Genomic DNA, 16,317 nt, shown 5'->3' with positions numbered 1-16,317 from the left:
ATCGATAAGACCTCTGGTTTCTCATAAAGACAATGATATTTTTTTTTATTCTTTTCTTTATTTTCTTTAAAGATCACTGGACAGTGGTTTGTTCGGCTTTGCACCTCTATAGGCTAATATTCTGTGTTAGTATAGATGCTTCATAATGCGTTTCAATAGTAAACAGATTTTTTTTTCTTAAAAGTTTCATTTAATTTATGTAGATGTTCTTTTTTTATACAAATACGTACTTCAGAGATATGTATACTGGTTCTGTCAACATGTTTACTGTACGCATGAATGAGTGCATGTATCTGCATATGTGTGGTAGCATTCAGAAAAAATATCCATCTGTTTTTTATTTCTCATTCCTTCACTCCCCCTTGCCCTTCTTATCAAGACTTTTAAACCTTTCTATCCTCTTAATGTCATTCTAAAATAATTAAGCCTTTCTTTAATGTTCAGCCCACACTAATCCTTACATTATTAGGAGCCAACAAAGGAGGAGTGATTGTGGGGGGGGGGGGGCAGACGGAGAAAAAAGCGAGATATAATGGAGCGGGGAAGAGGACTGTAACAGGTGAATGTAGAGGAAGGAGGAGAGTTAATTAAATTAGAACCACCTTTAAAATAGGATTCCTTTTATACCACGTATTGGGTAGGGAGTACGTTTCGTCAAAACTCTGGATACTTCCTGGGACTCTGGGCTTAAACACTCCAGTGTTGGTCGGGAATTATATACGAGTTGCACTCTGTTGGAAAGATGTTCTGACAATTTAAAAAAATTCAATTTTCTACCGTGTATCGCTCGATAGCTTCTGGTCAACACCTCCTCATTTCCCCCTCCCTCCCTCCCTCCCTCCCTCCCTCCCCACACACTGCTCCCCCTGTCCCCGTCAGTTAAAGATTGAGCTTTGTGAAAGAAATGGTTTTCCAGGCATGGAATTATAGCAGTCATCTGCCTCTAATTCCCCTTCCACTTTTGGCGGCTGCACTGGCAGAGTGTCTGTTTTCTTTGTGCTCCCCACTTCCACCTTGATCAAAAATAATAACGGCATCATTTCGTTATTGTCTACATTCACCCCGGCCCCGCTCTCTCCATTCTCCCTAGTATCTCCGACTTACAGTATATGGCACAGTCGTTAATGGCTGCTGGGTGTATCGGCTCTCTTTTTCTCAGTCTGCCTCTGGGTGTGTGTGCATGGAGGCCGTGGAGTAGAATGAAGCGGGATGGATTGGCTGTGTGCAGTATCTGTATACAGTCGTTTTCAAAAGGCTGCCTGTAATGGCGCTTGTATTGAAGTGTGTGTGTGTGTGTGTGTGTGTGTGTGTGTGTGTGTGTGTGTGTGTGTGTGTGTGTATACTGTATATAAGATGGGACACAGGGTAGGGAAGGGATAAGGGGGATTGAGGTCAGAAGAGAAGGGGATAGGGGCTACAGTAGGTACTCCTTCTTGCCCTGGCTGGCGTCGTTCCCATTGAGGAAAGCTTCCTGCACCTCACCATGTTCATCCAACCCACTGGCCTCATGGGTAAGATAGGAACCTGGATGAAGAGAGACAGAGAGAGAGAGACCCAGAGGGAGATTTTAGGGGGGAGGTTAGGCGGCAAAGCGTCATGATCACTGCAGCGTCATGCAGCATTATTATCAAACCAACTAGCGCATGTATTATTGAGTACCATACCTGTGACTGATTAATTCGTTAGTTAACTGATTGTTAGGTCAATACCAAGCAAGAATAGGCTCTCGTGTACGGTACGAGCCTACCCGCGGAAATGAGAGGTAGGGGATGGGATGTGTGAAGAGAATAGGCGGAAGAGGAGGAGAAGATGGTAGAGAATAGAAGACAGGGAGGAAGAAGAGATTGTCAGAAACGGAGTGGAGGGAAGGTTAGGTGCAAGAGAACAATGGCACATTTGTGTCACTCACGAAACACATTTTAACTTCCCTCAGGTCCGTATGATTAATGATTCAGAGCAGTACAGGTTACACAGAGAGCAAAGCTGCTCGAGTCATCTTCCTGCTTCAGTGTCACCTCACTGCAGGGGTGAGTGACACTCTAATTCTCTCTCTGCAGAGGGTGACTGGATGCTGACAGTCACAACGGGCTGAAGACAAAGCCCTAATGGCTCTGCCTCAACACGGTTTGGTTGTAATGGTCCTGTCTGTGTGCTGATTGGCGGTCAAGCCATACTGAATGTTGACTGGCAGCCTGTCTAGCCATAGGGTAAGTAATAGCCAGTGGCTGCCTGCTACGCTGTTCTCGGATCATTTCTTGGCAGCCTGGGTGTGCGAAGGCTGCCAATAAGAGGGCACTTAAAAAGATACGGAACTCAGGAAGGCTGCTTTTAATAGATGAGCCTTGATACACTAACATATAGTCATAAAACATGGGGGCCACACCTACATTTCCCACCCCACCCATCTTATCTACTATCCTGGCCAAGGCTGTCCATGATGGACAGTGCCCGTCTGGAGAGGAGCGTCCCATCCTGTCTGCCTTGCACCGACTATTTTACACTTCAGTTTAAAAGATTATTCTCAAGGAATGTGGTGGTACGAGGTCTGTAAAGAGCTCTTCACAGCTTGTTTGGGTAATGTGTCAGTGAAAAGGTGCAAAAACTCTTTAAGTTGCAAAAACGTGTGCCGTGTTTTTGAAAGAAACTCTTCTGTTACCTGGTGTGTGTGTGTGTGTGTGTGTGAGTGTGTTACCTTTCTGTCGAACGGAGCACCAGATGGTGACGATGAGGACACAGATGACGGTGAAAACCAGCAGTGCCAGAACGCCCCCTATCACTGCATATGGTACTGCACTGTGAGTCTCCACCACGGCACCGGGTTCTGAGAACAAAAAGAACAAATAGTGAGTGTGGGTTGTAAGGGAATATAAAAGGGAATATGGAGACAAAAGGGAAGAGAAGTGCAGTCAAGGGAACGGAGATAAAGGGAGGGATAGATGAAAAATGAAAGCAGGAGTTGTAGGTGGGAACAAAAATGTAAAAGTGAGAGAAAGAAAGAACTTTAAAATGGCAGCGTGAAGGTACAGGGAGCGAGACAGGACACAACTGAAGTGAATATCCTCCATCCAGCTTGGTTTATCACCTTGCACCCCCCCCCACGGCACAGAACACCGACCGGTCAGAATGGGTGAGAGAAAGGTGGAGAAATGAGGAGGGTGAATAGCAAAGTATTTCAGCCTCTAAAAACCCACTCCAGCCAAGCGCCTGTCAAGATCACAATGCATTTTGAATGAGGGAGACTTTGAGTGTTTTTATTCTCCGAGTCCTGAGGATTTTAATCAGAACACCCAAGGATGAGAAAAGAGAGATTAAAATATTTGAAAAACAAAAAGGCAAGCTAAATTCTGGGGCATTTCACAGTGTAATGTGGGAAGGAATATTAATGCCAACACCACCAACTATAAATTAAGGGACTACAAGAAAAGCAGGAATAATATAAAAGAGAGGTGAGTGTTGAAACAAATAAGCAATTAAGCAATTAGTCAGCTGACAGAAAAATCTAATTGGCAATCTTTTTCACTGATGAATTATTCATCGAGCAGCTGAATATGTTCAGGTTCCAGCATCCTAAATTATTTCTGTTTTTTTTGTTCCTATTCTTTTAAAATGGTGGTCATAACTCTTTTAGTATTTAACAAAATGTGTGGATAAAAAATCTATATATTAACTGTTAGTCGCAGCCTTAATATAGATCTTAAATCAAAGTGAAGCACTAAGCATGTGTCTGTGCACCGTGGCACCAGTGAGCACTTTCTGACAAGGACGAAAGCAGGTGATTGATGGAGTGCTGGGTGCAGACACACAGAAAGAACATACATGTTTGGTAATCTTTGTCTGTTCTTGCTCACAATTCAAAAAAGATGTTTTGAATGTAAGAGCTGGTGGGGCCAAAAGTAGGCGAGGACACATCGTTATTTATGCAGCTCTTGGACCTTCACAGAGCAGAATTAAAACATGAATCAGTAATACTGTGCAAACACATAAATATCAGAAAGGACAGAGAGGGCTAGTGAAAGGAAATGGAGGTATTGGAGCTGACAGCTGAAGGAAAGATGGTGTGATCTTGCACATGCATTTATTTATTGTCTCAAGGAGCTCCGTGAAAAGGTGCATCACACTCCTGCTCATGTGTAGAATCAAGTATTTGTGTGTGTTTGATCACATCGGTGGCCCAGAACCCGTGATAGGATCAGAGCAGCAATATTTCACAGGGGATGAAAGAGCAAGACATCAAGCGTTATACCTTTACCTCACGCCACCCTGTTTGTAATCCGCCGCAGCCCAACGCTCCACAGGAAGTGAATGTCAAGTATTCAAAAGCGCTTGTTTCTCCGAGGAGCCCCAGAGATGATACACCAGCAACTAAACGCTCTGAAAACGGCTAACTGCTGTTCTTCCTACACGGCTGTATGACATCTCCACACATATGCCCAGCAGGTGAACAACCTCAACCTGCCACAGACGGCGGCAGGGGCAACAGAAGAAGAACAAGATGGATGCTGCCACTGCCTCCGTTCATCTCTCCTTTCAGGCATCAGAGAGGAGACGGAGAGCCAGGTATGAGAAGAAAGGAGAAGAAGAGATGTCAGTGAGTGTGTGTTAGTGTTTGAGATGAATAGATACTGGTTATGACGCACGCACGCACGCACGCACGCACGCACGCACGCACGCACACACACACACACACACACACACACACACACACAGTCGAGCAGCCTCTTCCTCCTGCTGTAAAACATGATCATTAGGGAAAGCACGATTAGAGACACCTAGATCTCTGATCTTTCTTTCTCTCATCTTTCTGTATATGTGTGTTTGCTAATTGTATGTGTGCATGTGTGTGTGTGTGTGTGTGTGTGTGTGTGTGTGTGTGTGTGTGTGTGTGTGTGTGTGTGTGTGTGTGTGTGTATGCCGTTTGTGTAGCATCTCCCTGACCCTCCAGAGGCCAGTGTCGGACGCTTTCAGCTCCTTAAACTCTTAATGCAGATTCATTAACAGTACCCTCCAAGCACCACGAGACCACACACACAAGACTACACACACACACACACACACACACACACACACACACACACACACACACACACACACACACACACACACACACACACACACACACACACACACACACACACACACACACACACACACACACACACACACACACACACACACACACACACACACACACACACACACACACACACACACACACACACACACACACGCTGACTAGGCAATGTGTGTGAGGTGCATCAAAGAGTCAGTGATAAGGCAGAGGGAGAGAGTGCGTGGTTCACACCCAAGCGTGTGCTCATGTAGATGCAGGGCAACGGAAGGTTGCAGGAGAAAAAGTGTGTGTGTGTGTGTGTGTGTTTGTGTGTGTGTGTGTGTGTGGGGGCCACCTGAGAGTCATCACATAGTTGAGCATATGGGAGTGAAAGACACCAAAGGGAAACAGGGAAGGTCGAGGAGAGAGATGGAGGGTAGAAGAGGAAGAATAACAAAAGGTGTGTGTGTGTGTGTTACCTTTAGGGTCCGAAGCGAAGACGAGTGTAAGGAGGGTTGGGGTGACGGGATGGGAGGTGATTGGTTGGGTGGTGGGAGTGGGAGGGACCGTGGTAGTGACTGACACATTATCTACAGACAGACAGGGAATGGGATAACACACACACACAAATGCTATTATCTACAACATGCAGTGACATTTCAACGAAGGCGATGCAGGGTTTCAGAGCTACTACAGTCTATAAAACATGACACGTGCTTTACTGTGGTTGAATATATATTGAGTTTTCTTTGCTGGTAGTGTCCGTCTCAAAGATGGTGTTGATGTTAATGAGTTTCAAAGGAGGATAGGATGCAACACACAAGAAATGGAGGAGAAATTAGTTTCAAACACGCTTATGAAGAACTGGGGCCGATGCCATTTCGATACAAAGACGAATGCTACTAATTATTTCCCCCCAAATTGACCATGTGTGCAAAATTGAATCGATCTCGACCTCTGACAAGCGATAAGGACAAATGACGTTGCTTCTATGCCAGCTGCGGGGGGGTTAAAGAAGACGTTTACAAGGGGGAAGATATGCTTTAAAACAAGGGCTGAAGAGAATCACACCTGGCAGGCTGACATTCATCTGTGAGACAATTGGAATTTATGGAACACATTCTTTATCACTGACACATTTTCTATGGCACAATGGCAGGGGAGACAGAGACATTGTGTGAGACGGATGCATTCCCAACGGAGCAGTGCCATGCAGGGACCGCCTCATTCAGTGCAGAACAATAGCTTGGATCTTGACACATTCTCCGAATCAATGGCTGAGCCACAATAGTAGGTAGAGAGGTAGAAGGAGACAAGTTCATATTGCTGTTGAAGACAACAATAATGGCTGACAAGAGCTAGAAGGGAGATGGACGAGTGGGTGTGAATGGGTGAGTTTGCTCGTGTGTGTATATCAGCACTTTAAAAATGAATAACCTGCCAGTTCATCAAACCAACTCGATAGTTGCAATGTTCGAGTCTATGCAATTGTAGTCTCAGGACACACGCACACACTAGCATATGTGGCCACGCACGCACGCACGCACGCAAGCACGCACGCACGCAAGCATATGTGGCCACGCACGCACGCACGCCCGCACGCACACTAGCATATGTGGCCACGCACGCACGCGCACACACACGCACACACACACACACACACGCACACGCACACACACACACACACACACACACACACACACACACACACACACACACACACACACACACACACACACACACACACACACACACACACACACACACACACACACACACAGCTTGCTTAGTAGGCGTGTGTACCACATGTTCATGCACATTTAAACACAAATGCATAATTGCCCATGCATACTCGCACACAACACAACACACTCACAAAGGATTACAGTAACATACAGTACACACACAAACACACACACACACACACACACACACACACACACACACACACACACACACACACACACACACACACACACACACACACACACACACACACACACACACACACACACACACACACACACACACACACACACCCCCTGCCCTTTCTGCTCAGGAGTAATTTATTGGCAAGTATTCCTCTGTCTCTTCTATCCCTTTTTCCCACTGGCCCTGAGATCATCAATCTCTTTTTGCACTCTTCTTATGTCAGCACTATGCCTCCCCCTCATGATTCTCTTTTCTCTTTTCTCTCAGCCCAGCCTTGGTCTCCCTTTTGCTCTGTAAAGAAATATAACGTGATGCAACGTGTATTATGTGGGAAAGACAAAAGATCAAGTGAGAGCAAGGTGAGTGAGAAAAGAGAGGGAACACATGTACTAGATGGAATTATGTAAAGTGCAAGCGCTCTCCTGTTTGAGTACATATATGTAGCATGTGTGTGTGGACAGTAGATGCGTGTGGTTGTCACTTGAGCCTGAGGATTAATCGCCGTGGTTTCTGCACTAATTAACTGGATACTGATTAATGTCTCTTAACTATCAAGAATGACCCACAAATCGTTCTTTCTTCCAACTTTTTCTTATCGTTCCACCGTTTATCCTCACTTCTTTTTTTACTGTTCTTCTTCACCCAAACTCTGCCCCACTCATCTAAACCCCCCTGCCTGCTTCATTCCCCTTCCTTCCACTGCCTCTCTGGTTTCCCTCCTCAGTAACTACGTTCCCTCTCTTAATTAAGGAGAATGCCATACAGCTGTCGTTCTCTTGGCCGATAGCGTCCTTTACTTTCTCCCTACATCATATTGTTATTCATTAACACTCTATGGCTGCCAATCAGGCACACAGCCCATGTTATTTTCCGGGATGGATGTGGCGGCACTTGGGATAATGACGTTCCTTGTCGTATCTCATTCTCGCAGTCGTGTGCCTGAGGATGCTGCGGCGCCATTTTGGATAAGCACTGTTATTCTATCGTGTTCCCCGATTAAAAGAGCCTGGCCGAGAGCAGTGGTTTCTCCCACTGTCAATCAGTGTACTAAATGCTGGACATCGGTCAGGGGTCCACCTATAAGGCCATAACCTCGAGCACTGATTGGCTGATGACTCATTCAAAATTCAACCAGACGTCAATAGAGGATTGTGGAGAAACCCTGGAAAATGTTCTCTGCATTATTATCTCTCCCCACTGCCACATCCCTCCGACCGGTTTACACTTTCATTCTCATTTGATGTTTCTTGAAAGTCTCACTTCATTAAATGGAGTTTTTCAGTATTCCAATTATCCTGACGGCTCATTACAACAGCCAGAGAGACACAGATTACTCCCTGGTCACCTAGCATCCTTGTCTATCTCACTGTGCTCCTATAACTTCATATTTCTATCATATGCTTTCCATATACAGTATATTTTTATAGAATCAAATCAAGTTTTATTTATATAGCACATTTATAAACGATTTTTGGTCGAGCCAAAGTGCTGTACATATAATAAAAATAGCCAACAGTAGAGACACTTTACAGCAAAGACCCTCACATCGTACAAGGAAACACTTCCGGAGAAAGAACAATTAATCCCTCCCTTGTGATCACTTCCTGCTCTGTTTAGCACAACATGTACACACACTCACATCCACATGCATGCATATAAGTAAGTAACATATATTCAAACTAACAGTCTTCATCATCTCTTCATCTGTACCTCGTCCTCTCCCTTTTCTGTTTCTCCAAATCTCCCACACTCTCTCATGCAATTCAATTCTAATGGGTTGTATTGGCTCCGCGATTCATCGGAGTGCAGCAGCGATGTTCAATTACATAACGGATCCCTCCGGGCTTTCACCAGACAATCAGTAACACCCGCCTCCCAATCACACACACACACACACACACACACACACACACACACACACACACACACACACACACACACACACACACACACACACACACACACACACACACACACACACACACACACACACACACACACACACACACACACACACACACACACACACACACACACACACACACACACACACACACACACACACACACACACACACACACACACACACACACACACACACATTGACCTTTGCGTAGATTCACACATATAAAAATCCAATTTCTCCTTAACAATGGTGGCACAGATATGGAACATATACTTGCTTTCTGTGTGTGTGTGTGTGTGTGTGTGTGTGTGTGTGTGTGTGTGTGTGTGTGTGTGTGTGTGTGTGTGTAACGTGTGCACTCTGATTCAATCAAAACCATTTCTCCCATTTATTTCAATAGTGACTTTGTGAAAGTTGCAGAAATTGTATTAGCTATGCACACGCTAAATCATTAACACATCAAAGTGCATTCACTCACTCACACACACACACACACACACACACACACACACACACACACACACACACACACACACACACACACACACACACACACACACACACACACACACACACACACACACACACACACACACACACACACACACACACACACACACACACACACACACGTGTGTATGTGACCAGTCAAATAAAGCTCAGCTCCAATGCGCCACGTCTACTGCCACACACTCCCGCTCTTTGTTCCCCGTTGCCAGCATTGAGCCCACCTCCCTCATGAAGTGACAGCGCCTAAAGCACCTGTGACAAATTGGCAGCCACTTTTGCCTGAGTTTGTACTCTGTGTACGCACCCTGGCGGCAGATAACAATCGCCGAGGGAAGGTTGACACGGAATGAGAAGGAGAAAGACGAGAGATCCCTGGTGGTTTTTCTGCACCTGCAATAAAATGGTTTCTTTTCTGCTGAGTCAACTTACACACACATCCTAAAGCCCTTCCCCCCACCTTATTCCCCCAGTGCACCCTGGGATTTCCTGGGAAAAGGCTAGGAGCCAACTAAACTGACATGCTGCGATACTGAATGTTAACCTGCGTTCAACCTCCATCGCCCTTCTTCTCTACCCTCTCTTCCCCTTCCTTCCTCCTTTCGATCTATCCCTTCCTAGCTCCTCCCACACACTCCTCATGGCATATTCTAAGAAACCTAGGTGTTCCTTGAATAAAGAGACTGAACTGTAGATGAACTGAAAGCAGAGGGCAAAATGGTGGCAAGGTGAAAAACAGTTGAAAGGGTGAGGGGGTGGGGGGGAAGAGGAAGTGGACATGAACAGAACAGAGGGCCGGTTAAATGAGGACGGATGTCAAGGAAAGGAATGGGGAAAAGGGTGAGGCAACAGAGGAGGGATAATATGAGAAGTAAGGAGAATAAGAGAGGGATGGAGAAGTGGAGTTATATCTATCACTATCACCATCTAGATATGAAGTACTTTGGCACAAAATTAGATATTCACTATCTAAAAAATTATAATAAATACACCTACAATAACAAAGTGGGTGCTGAGTGTTAGAAGAGTCATCTTTGTGGATTCATATTTGTATTCAATATTGACTAATGAACTTAGTATTTAATCATAACATAGCACTTCGCTAACACCATATTAAATGATCCATTGATTTATTTAGATTGGCAGTCATGCAAAACAGACACCTTCTTATGATTATGTAACATTCATAAATGCATATATATCACTGCAAAGACTTTCGGCTGAATACAAGGAGTGCATAGGACTATCCTTGCGTAAGGAGTTAGCCAGTTATTAGTTGTGGCATGACTTTAAGTCGTTTACAGATTATTAATTCGATGGCTAATTCAACAACTCGGAGCTGTTGGAGATAAGGTTTTAAACAATCTTCCCAATGGGCGAGTACATCTTTTAAAGTAGAGCAAACCAGCACTGATACAGGGCTACAGCGGGAGGATTTAAGAGGCTGATTGCTGGAAATCCGTGGTGCAGAGCAGAGGAGTTGCCGCCTGGCTTATGTTGGTTATGTGGATTTTATGGATTTATGTCGAGGCAAGATGTCTTACTTTGCATATATTTATTTTTCATAATAAGAGACGATCAGACACAAAAGTATCAATCAAATTAATGACCAGCACGGAGCAGCGGCATTAAATAAAGAACGATGAATCGTAGAAAAAGAGGACATGACACAGTGAAGAACAACTGAAGAAGACGGCTAAAAACTACGAGGGAGGAGGAGGAGGAGGATGATGAGGAGGACAGAACATGTTTCTACAGAGGTGGCAACACACATCAAAGCATGGCATGTCTAACCTTCTAGGATAGAGAGCGCGAGAGAGAAAGACAGAGAGAAAAAGAGACGAAGAGAGAGGCAGAGTGGGTGGCGATGTCACCTTTCATCTTGCCACTGTTGCCACCCTTGATGCCTGTGGAAAGCTGCCATTACGTGTGCCTTTTCATGCTAGACAAGCTTGTACAAGACTGTGTGATTGTTGTGTGCGCTTGTGAGAGAAAGAGAGTTTTAGTGTGATGGATAGATGTGGGGGCGCTGCATTAAAAAACGTTACATAAGATATAATGTCTCGACGCCCTTCTTCCTTCAGATTTCTTAAGGTGCAATGCCAGGAGCTGCCTGCAGGGGAAGCGTAGATCAAACCTGCTGAGTGACAGGAGAGTGTGTGCAATCAGGCCAAACCATAGACGTCTTAATGAAGAGCTCACTTCCTCAACTGTCCCATTAAAATCTCACAATCCCAATTTTGTTCCCTTTTTCCTTGCAAGTTTACTCAGTTGCTTCACGAGCAGATTACACAACATAAAACACATCGAAAGCTTGTTTTCAAAATGTGCTTCAAACTCAAAAGTTGGCCAATTTGTCACAGTTTCTGAGGAATAACTTTATTGAGATGAGATGATTTCCATGTGATGTTGCAAGCATCGCTGTCTTTTTCTCAGAGCCACGGTGTGCAGTCTATCTGGGTCAACCTTCATTAAGAATGTACCACCACTGAATCGAGGTGCAACATCTAGGAAAACTTGTAAAACCTGACAACAAAAGCCCCCTTACCCATATCTTCCTCCCGCCTCTGATACTTCTGCTCAGGCAACAAGCCAAGTTGATTTACCTGAATTTTAAATGCCACATATGTTGCACCCCTCTTGTTTTGCCAAATGTAACCATGTCAAATGCCGTGTGCCAACAGATCCCGCATTGAAATATTACTTTGAACTGTGTGTTGTCTTCTTCTCCTACTTGTAAACTTGTCTTGAGAATTGCATTCAGCGGTCACAATCAATCAATCAACACCTCGAAGTTTTATTTATTGCTCTTGAGGAATAAAGCTACTCTGGATTCAGGGAAGAGAGGACGGGGTCACAGGGTACACGATGAATTAGTTATTTTCAATGAAAAGCCTGAATAATGATGTTGGTGACTACTGTCTGAGCACGGTAGCCTTCGTTCTTCTTCTGGAATCAATATCTCTGTTGAATCAATTGTGCAGAAGGTTTAGCAGAGGTTTCCTGCTGTGTACCGAAACAGGAAAACAAATACAACCAAAGGACAGATGAGACAAGCGTCAGGATTTAATGGGTCTGTTGCCCAGCGCGAGAATACCCAGACTCCAAAGACACTGGGGAGATAAAAGGATCGATGAAATGTAAAAGACTTCTCCCAAAAGGTATCATCAGAACAGAAGAACAACAAATGCAACAAGCAAAAGACCCATTGGAAATACAATTATTATGAGCAGTTAACAATTATCCTGGACTGGAAATGAACGAAAAACAATGGAGAAGAATCAATGAAGAAAACATTTCAAGCACTCTTGGAAACTCTAAAGAAAACTTGCAACATGTAATCAACTGTCGGCCATAGTTACTCACCGTACACCAGCAGGGTGTAATGATCGGCAGCGCGTCCAAAGTTGTTCTGGGCCTGGCACAAGTACGTCCCGTTGTGTAGTTGGCTGAGGCGGGAAATCTGAAAGGTGGGGCCGGAAATCTCTGCCCTCTCAGGTAAGGTGTCGTTAATCTTGGACCACTGGATGTTCCTGGGCCTAAGGAAGGAGACGGAGAGAGGTTTCGTTAAAAAACATATTCGATTTTTGTTTAATTTATCAAAGAAGAAAGTCAGAAATGTGCAGTTTCAAGGTTTTCCAATGACAGGATTGGCTGTTTAATGGAGTATCTTTGGCTTTTGAGCAAAACAAGTAATTTGAGGAGGGCAACTTGGTAATAATTTGCCCTTTTTATGTCTTTGTTGACATCTCAAAGCCATTAGTAAATTAATACAAAAAGACATCAATAGATTCAATGTTAATTAAAATAGCTTCATTTCAAATTCCATCATGACGGTACGTCCACGCAGCAGCTTTCGACAAATCTTCCACCGCTTCCAACGCTTCTCTGCCCATTGACTTTGAATGGGGATGACGTCACTTTGCCTCGCTTTTCGCCGAACTGCATTGTGGGGGAGCGAAGCGAAGATTTCCAGGATTTCCAGGATTCAAAAGTTGAGCAATGTTCAACTTTTGAAGCTGAGCTGGAAGCGTCAGCCAATCAAACACGTTTATGCAAATCTGACAGTAGAAGCGCTAGCCAATCAAACCGCGTGTAAGCAGGGAGAAGCAGTTCATTTCCTCATATTCCAAACGACAAATTACGGTAGCAAATCACCCGGTTCTTTGCGACCAGAACTATTAACGGGATACAAATCGGAGGAACCAGGCATGGAGGGAGGTGGCAGAGACAGTGGGTGAAACTGGTAGGTTTTCGCCTGTTTGGGGAGTTTATATATATATATATATATTGCTCGCATAAAATACCCGGGTTTTTTTGCTTTGTATGTCGGGGGCGGGAGATTCATGTGATTGGTTGTTGGTCGCGTTGCTCGCAAAAAATCGCCAAGCTGTCAGACACGCCCAGCTCCAAGATTTTCAAGATTTTTGAAAAGCTGCTGTGTGGACGTACCGTGATGCAGAGTTGGCTTCAAATAGCCTCCCACATGCATGCACACTCATATATGCAAATACCCAAACATAACCGCAAAAAGGTCATCCTCTACTGTCAGCCACTTAAATTGTAGATTTACACATAATTGATTCCAGTTTTTCTATTACTTATTCAACCACAGGTGCTCGGCAGTAATATGTCGCTTGAAATGTGTTTTTCAATAACAGGCACACCTATTTGAAACTTTGTAATTATATCACAGTCATGTTTATATTAATATCTCAGAGTAGAGATTGGGACTGATTGTGTTCGCTTCTTTGAAGGGGATTGAGTGTTGGGAAGTGGTTATCCTTCACCACAGGAGGAGAGATTAGCCTCCAGATGAAACTAGTCACATGTTTTGTCCTTTAAAGAGGCCCTATTATGCTCTTGGGGTTTTCCCTTTCCTGTAGTGTGTTATATAGGTGGGACATCTATTAGCGGTTGACCAATCACAATAGAGATGGCCAGCTAACCAATCATCAAACTTTTTAAATATGAAAGCATGTAAACATGTTGTAGACTAGAGGCACAAAATACACATATGAACGTGAACATTAGCATAATATGACCTCTTTAACCTTTATCATTTGCTTTAATTCTTTATTTGTTTGGGGTAACATTATATTGAAAGTACAGTTTTGCAAAAAATGCTGAAAATGGCAAATTAAATACCGAACAAAATTGGTAAAAATAAAAATAACCTTTGTACGTGTTTGGTTTCGCTGCTAACGCTAGCAACTTGTTGTTTCTTCAGAGAGATAGTGAAGCTCACGAACCACGCAACATACCTCGAAGTATCCCACTAGTCTTAAACACATTTAGTAACACCGGAGGTGCTAAAGGTTATTAACAATGAGGAGGTAAAAAAAGACAAGAGATCGAAGTACAGGCGCCAGGGGAAGCTATAAAGAGAGGTGCAAAAGGAGAGTAAAAAGGCCCACAGGGGGAAGTCGACAAGAGAAGAAAGTGGAGAAGGGGCCAATGGCAACTGAGGGCTGCATCCTGACAAATGATGAAGAGATGGATGGTCAGAGGGCGGCGATGGTGTGAAAGGGCTGGCAGGAGGGAAAGGAGGGCAGATGAGAGAGAAATAAGGTGTCGGATGTGCCGAGCGGAAAAAGAATATATACGGGGGGAAGAGAGTGTAACTCGAGAGAGAAGAAGAAGAGATGGTGTGCTGGGAGATGAAGGGAAGGAGCAGGCAGGCTAAATGAATTGGTCATGAAAGACGGGGAGGCAGAGCAGACAGGAGGTGCGAGGATTACAGAGACATCCTGGCGAACATCGCAGTGTGTGTAAATGTGTGTGTGTGTGTGTAGGCAGGCTGAGTGTCATGACTCAAGCCACCCTGGCCAGATTACCATCCTGACTCATCTGGGTTCTAATCCCTCGGGACGTTTAATTAAACCTCTTTCTTGCCTAGTCACACACACGCTCTCGCTCACCCTAAACGCACCAACAAAACTCCCCCTTGTTCATCTCTCTGACACACACATTTATACTTGTACTCCCACACAGTTAAAAAAAAAACACACACGAACAAGCAGGCAATTAAGTGACATTGTCTCCATCTCCTCTCCTAAGAACAGACAAACAATGAGTGTCCCCCTCCACCAAAAGGAAGTGGCAGATAATTGGTCATTAATACTTAACAGGGCGTTAACAGGGTCAGGGAGCAGGCAGGAGGCCGACAAGTAATGTGTCTGTAATGTGTGTGTGTGGGTGTGTGTGTGTGTGTGTGTGTGTGTGTGTGTGTGTGTGGTGCAGTCCAGCATGAGATGAGGGTCAGAGTCCAGTGAGGCCTGCTGTCCCATCTCTCACTATCACACACGCGTCGATGCACCACACAAACACACACGGTCCCAAACCAGCGGTTACAAAGCTTTAGCTGGGATATAGCCAATACGTTTGTCAGCCAGTTCTCACTGTGGGATTTCACTTAAGTCCTCACACACACACACAAACACACACATGCACACACCTTGGCTGCATGAAGCCTTACTGGGGAGCTTTACTGGACTTGATGCCCACAGACAGACGGACCATCTAGGGGAGGGTTTAAGAGCTTAGGACCCAATACCCTTCTGGAAAGTGCACAAAGGGCTGTGAACACCCCGGAGAACGGCTTTGTTTCAGAGCTGGCTCCTAAAAGTGTTGACTGCTGATTGGGTTTCGAAGCTCTACCATCACAAGCCACCATCTACCAAGTCACCTATGTTGATGTCCTCACTCTTCTGGTCACTTTCATACATTCGTCTTAAGATGTTTCTCTCTGTCCTGCATGTCATACATTGTAGATCAAACAGTTTGTGTCTGCCTGTCGTCCAAACAATACAAATACATACAGGTGATACCACAGATACAGGTTTTTTGGTTGTAGCACAAACCGTCCTTGACATCGTGATTCCAAAAATCCTGATTGGTTTATTAATGCTGTAAAACGACA

At 44.5% G+C, this 16,317-nt stretch overlaps 1 protein-coding gene across 4 annotated transcripts in view; it reads right to left on the bottom strand.

Moving 5' to 3' along the window:
• Positions 1 to 855: 855 nt before the first annotated feature.
• cadm4 (cell adhesion molecule 4) overlaps positions 856 to 16,317 on the bottom strand; it is a 175,215-nt gene continuing 159,753 nt past the window's right edge. For 2 of the 4 annotated variants that reach the window (XM_034102891.2, XM_034102888.2), the window contains exons 6-9: positions 12,762 to 12,934; positions 5,530 to 5,640; positions 2,693 to 2,821; positions 856 to 1,524 (exon numbers count right to left, since the gene is read on the bottom strand). In XM_034102891.2, the coding sequence (XP_033958782.1) occupies positions 1,415 to 1,524; positions 2,693 to 2,821; positions 5,530 to 5,640; positions 12,762 to 12,934 (523 nt within the window). In that variant the 3' untranslated portion in view covers positions 856 to 1,414. Of the gene's footprint in view, positions 1,525 to 1,664; positions 1,744 to 2,692; positions 2,822 to 5,529; positions 5,641 to 12,761; positions 12,935 to 16,317 lie in introns of all 4 variants that reach the window. The other 2 variants (XM_034102889.2, XM_034102890.2) reach the window with 2 other exon arrangements.

Source organism: Pseudochaenichthys georgianus, chromosome 16 (assembly GCF_902827115.2).
Source record: "Pseudochaenichthys georgianus chromosome 16, fPseGeo1.2, whole genome shotgun sequence".
NCBI classification, from domain to species: Eukaryota; Metazoa; Chordata; class Actinopteri; order Perciformes; family Channichthyidae; genus Pseudochaenichthys; species Pseudochaenichthys georgianus.
This window is presented reverse-complemented; position numbering and strand designations above follow the sequence as displayed.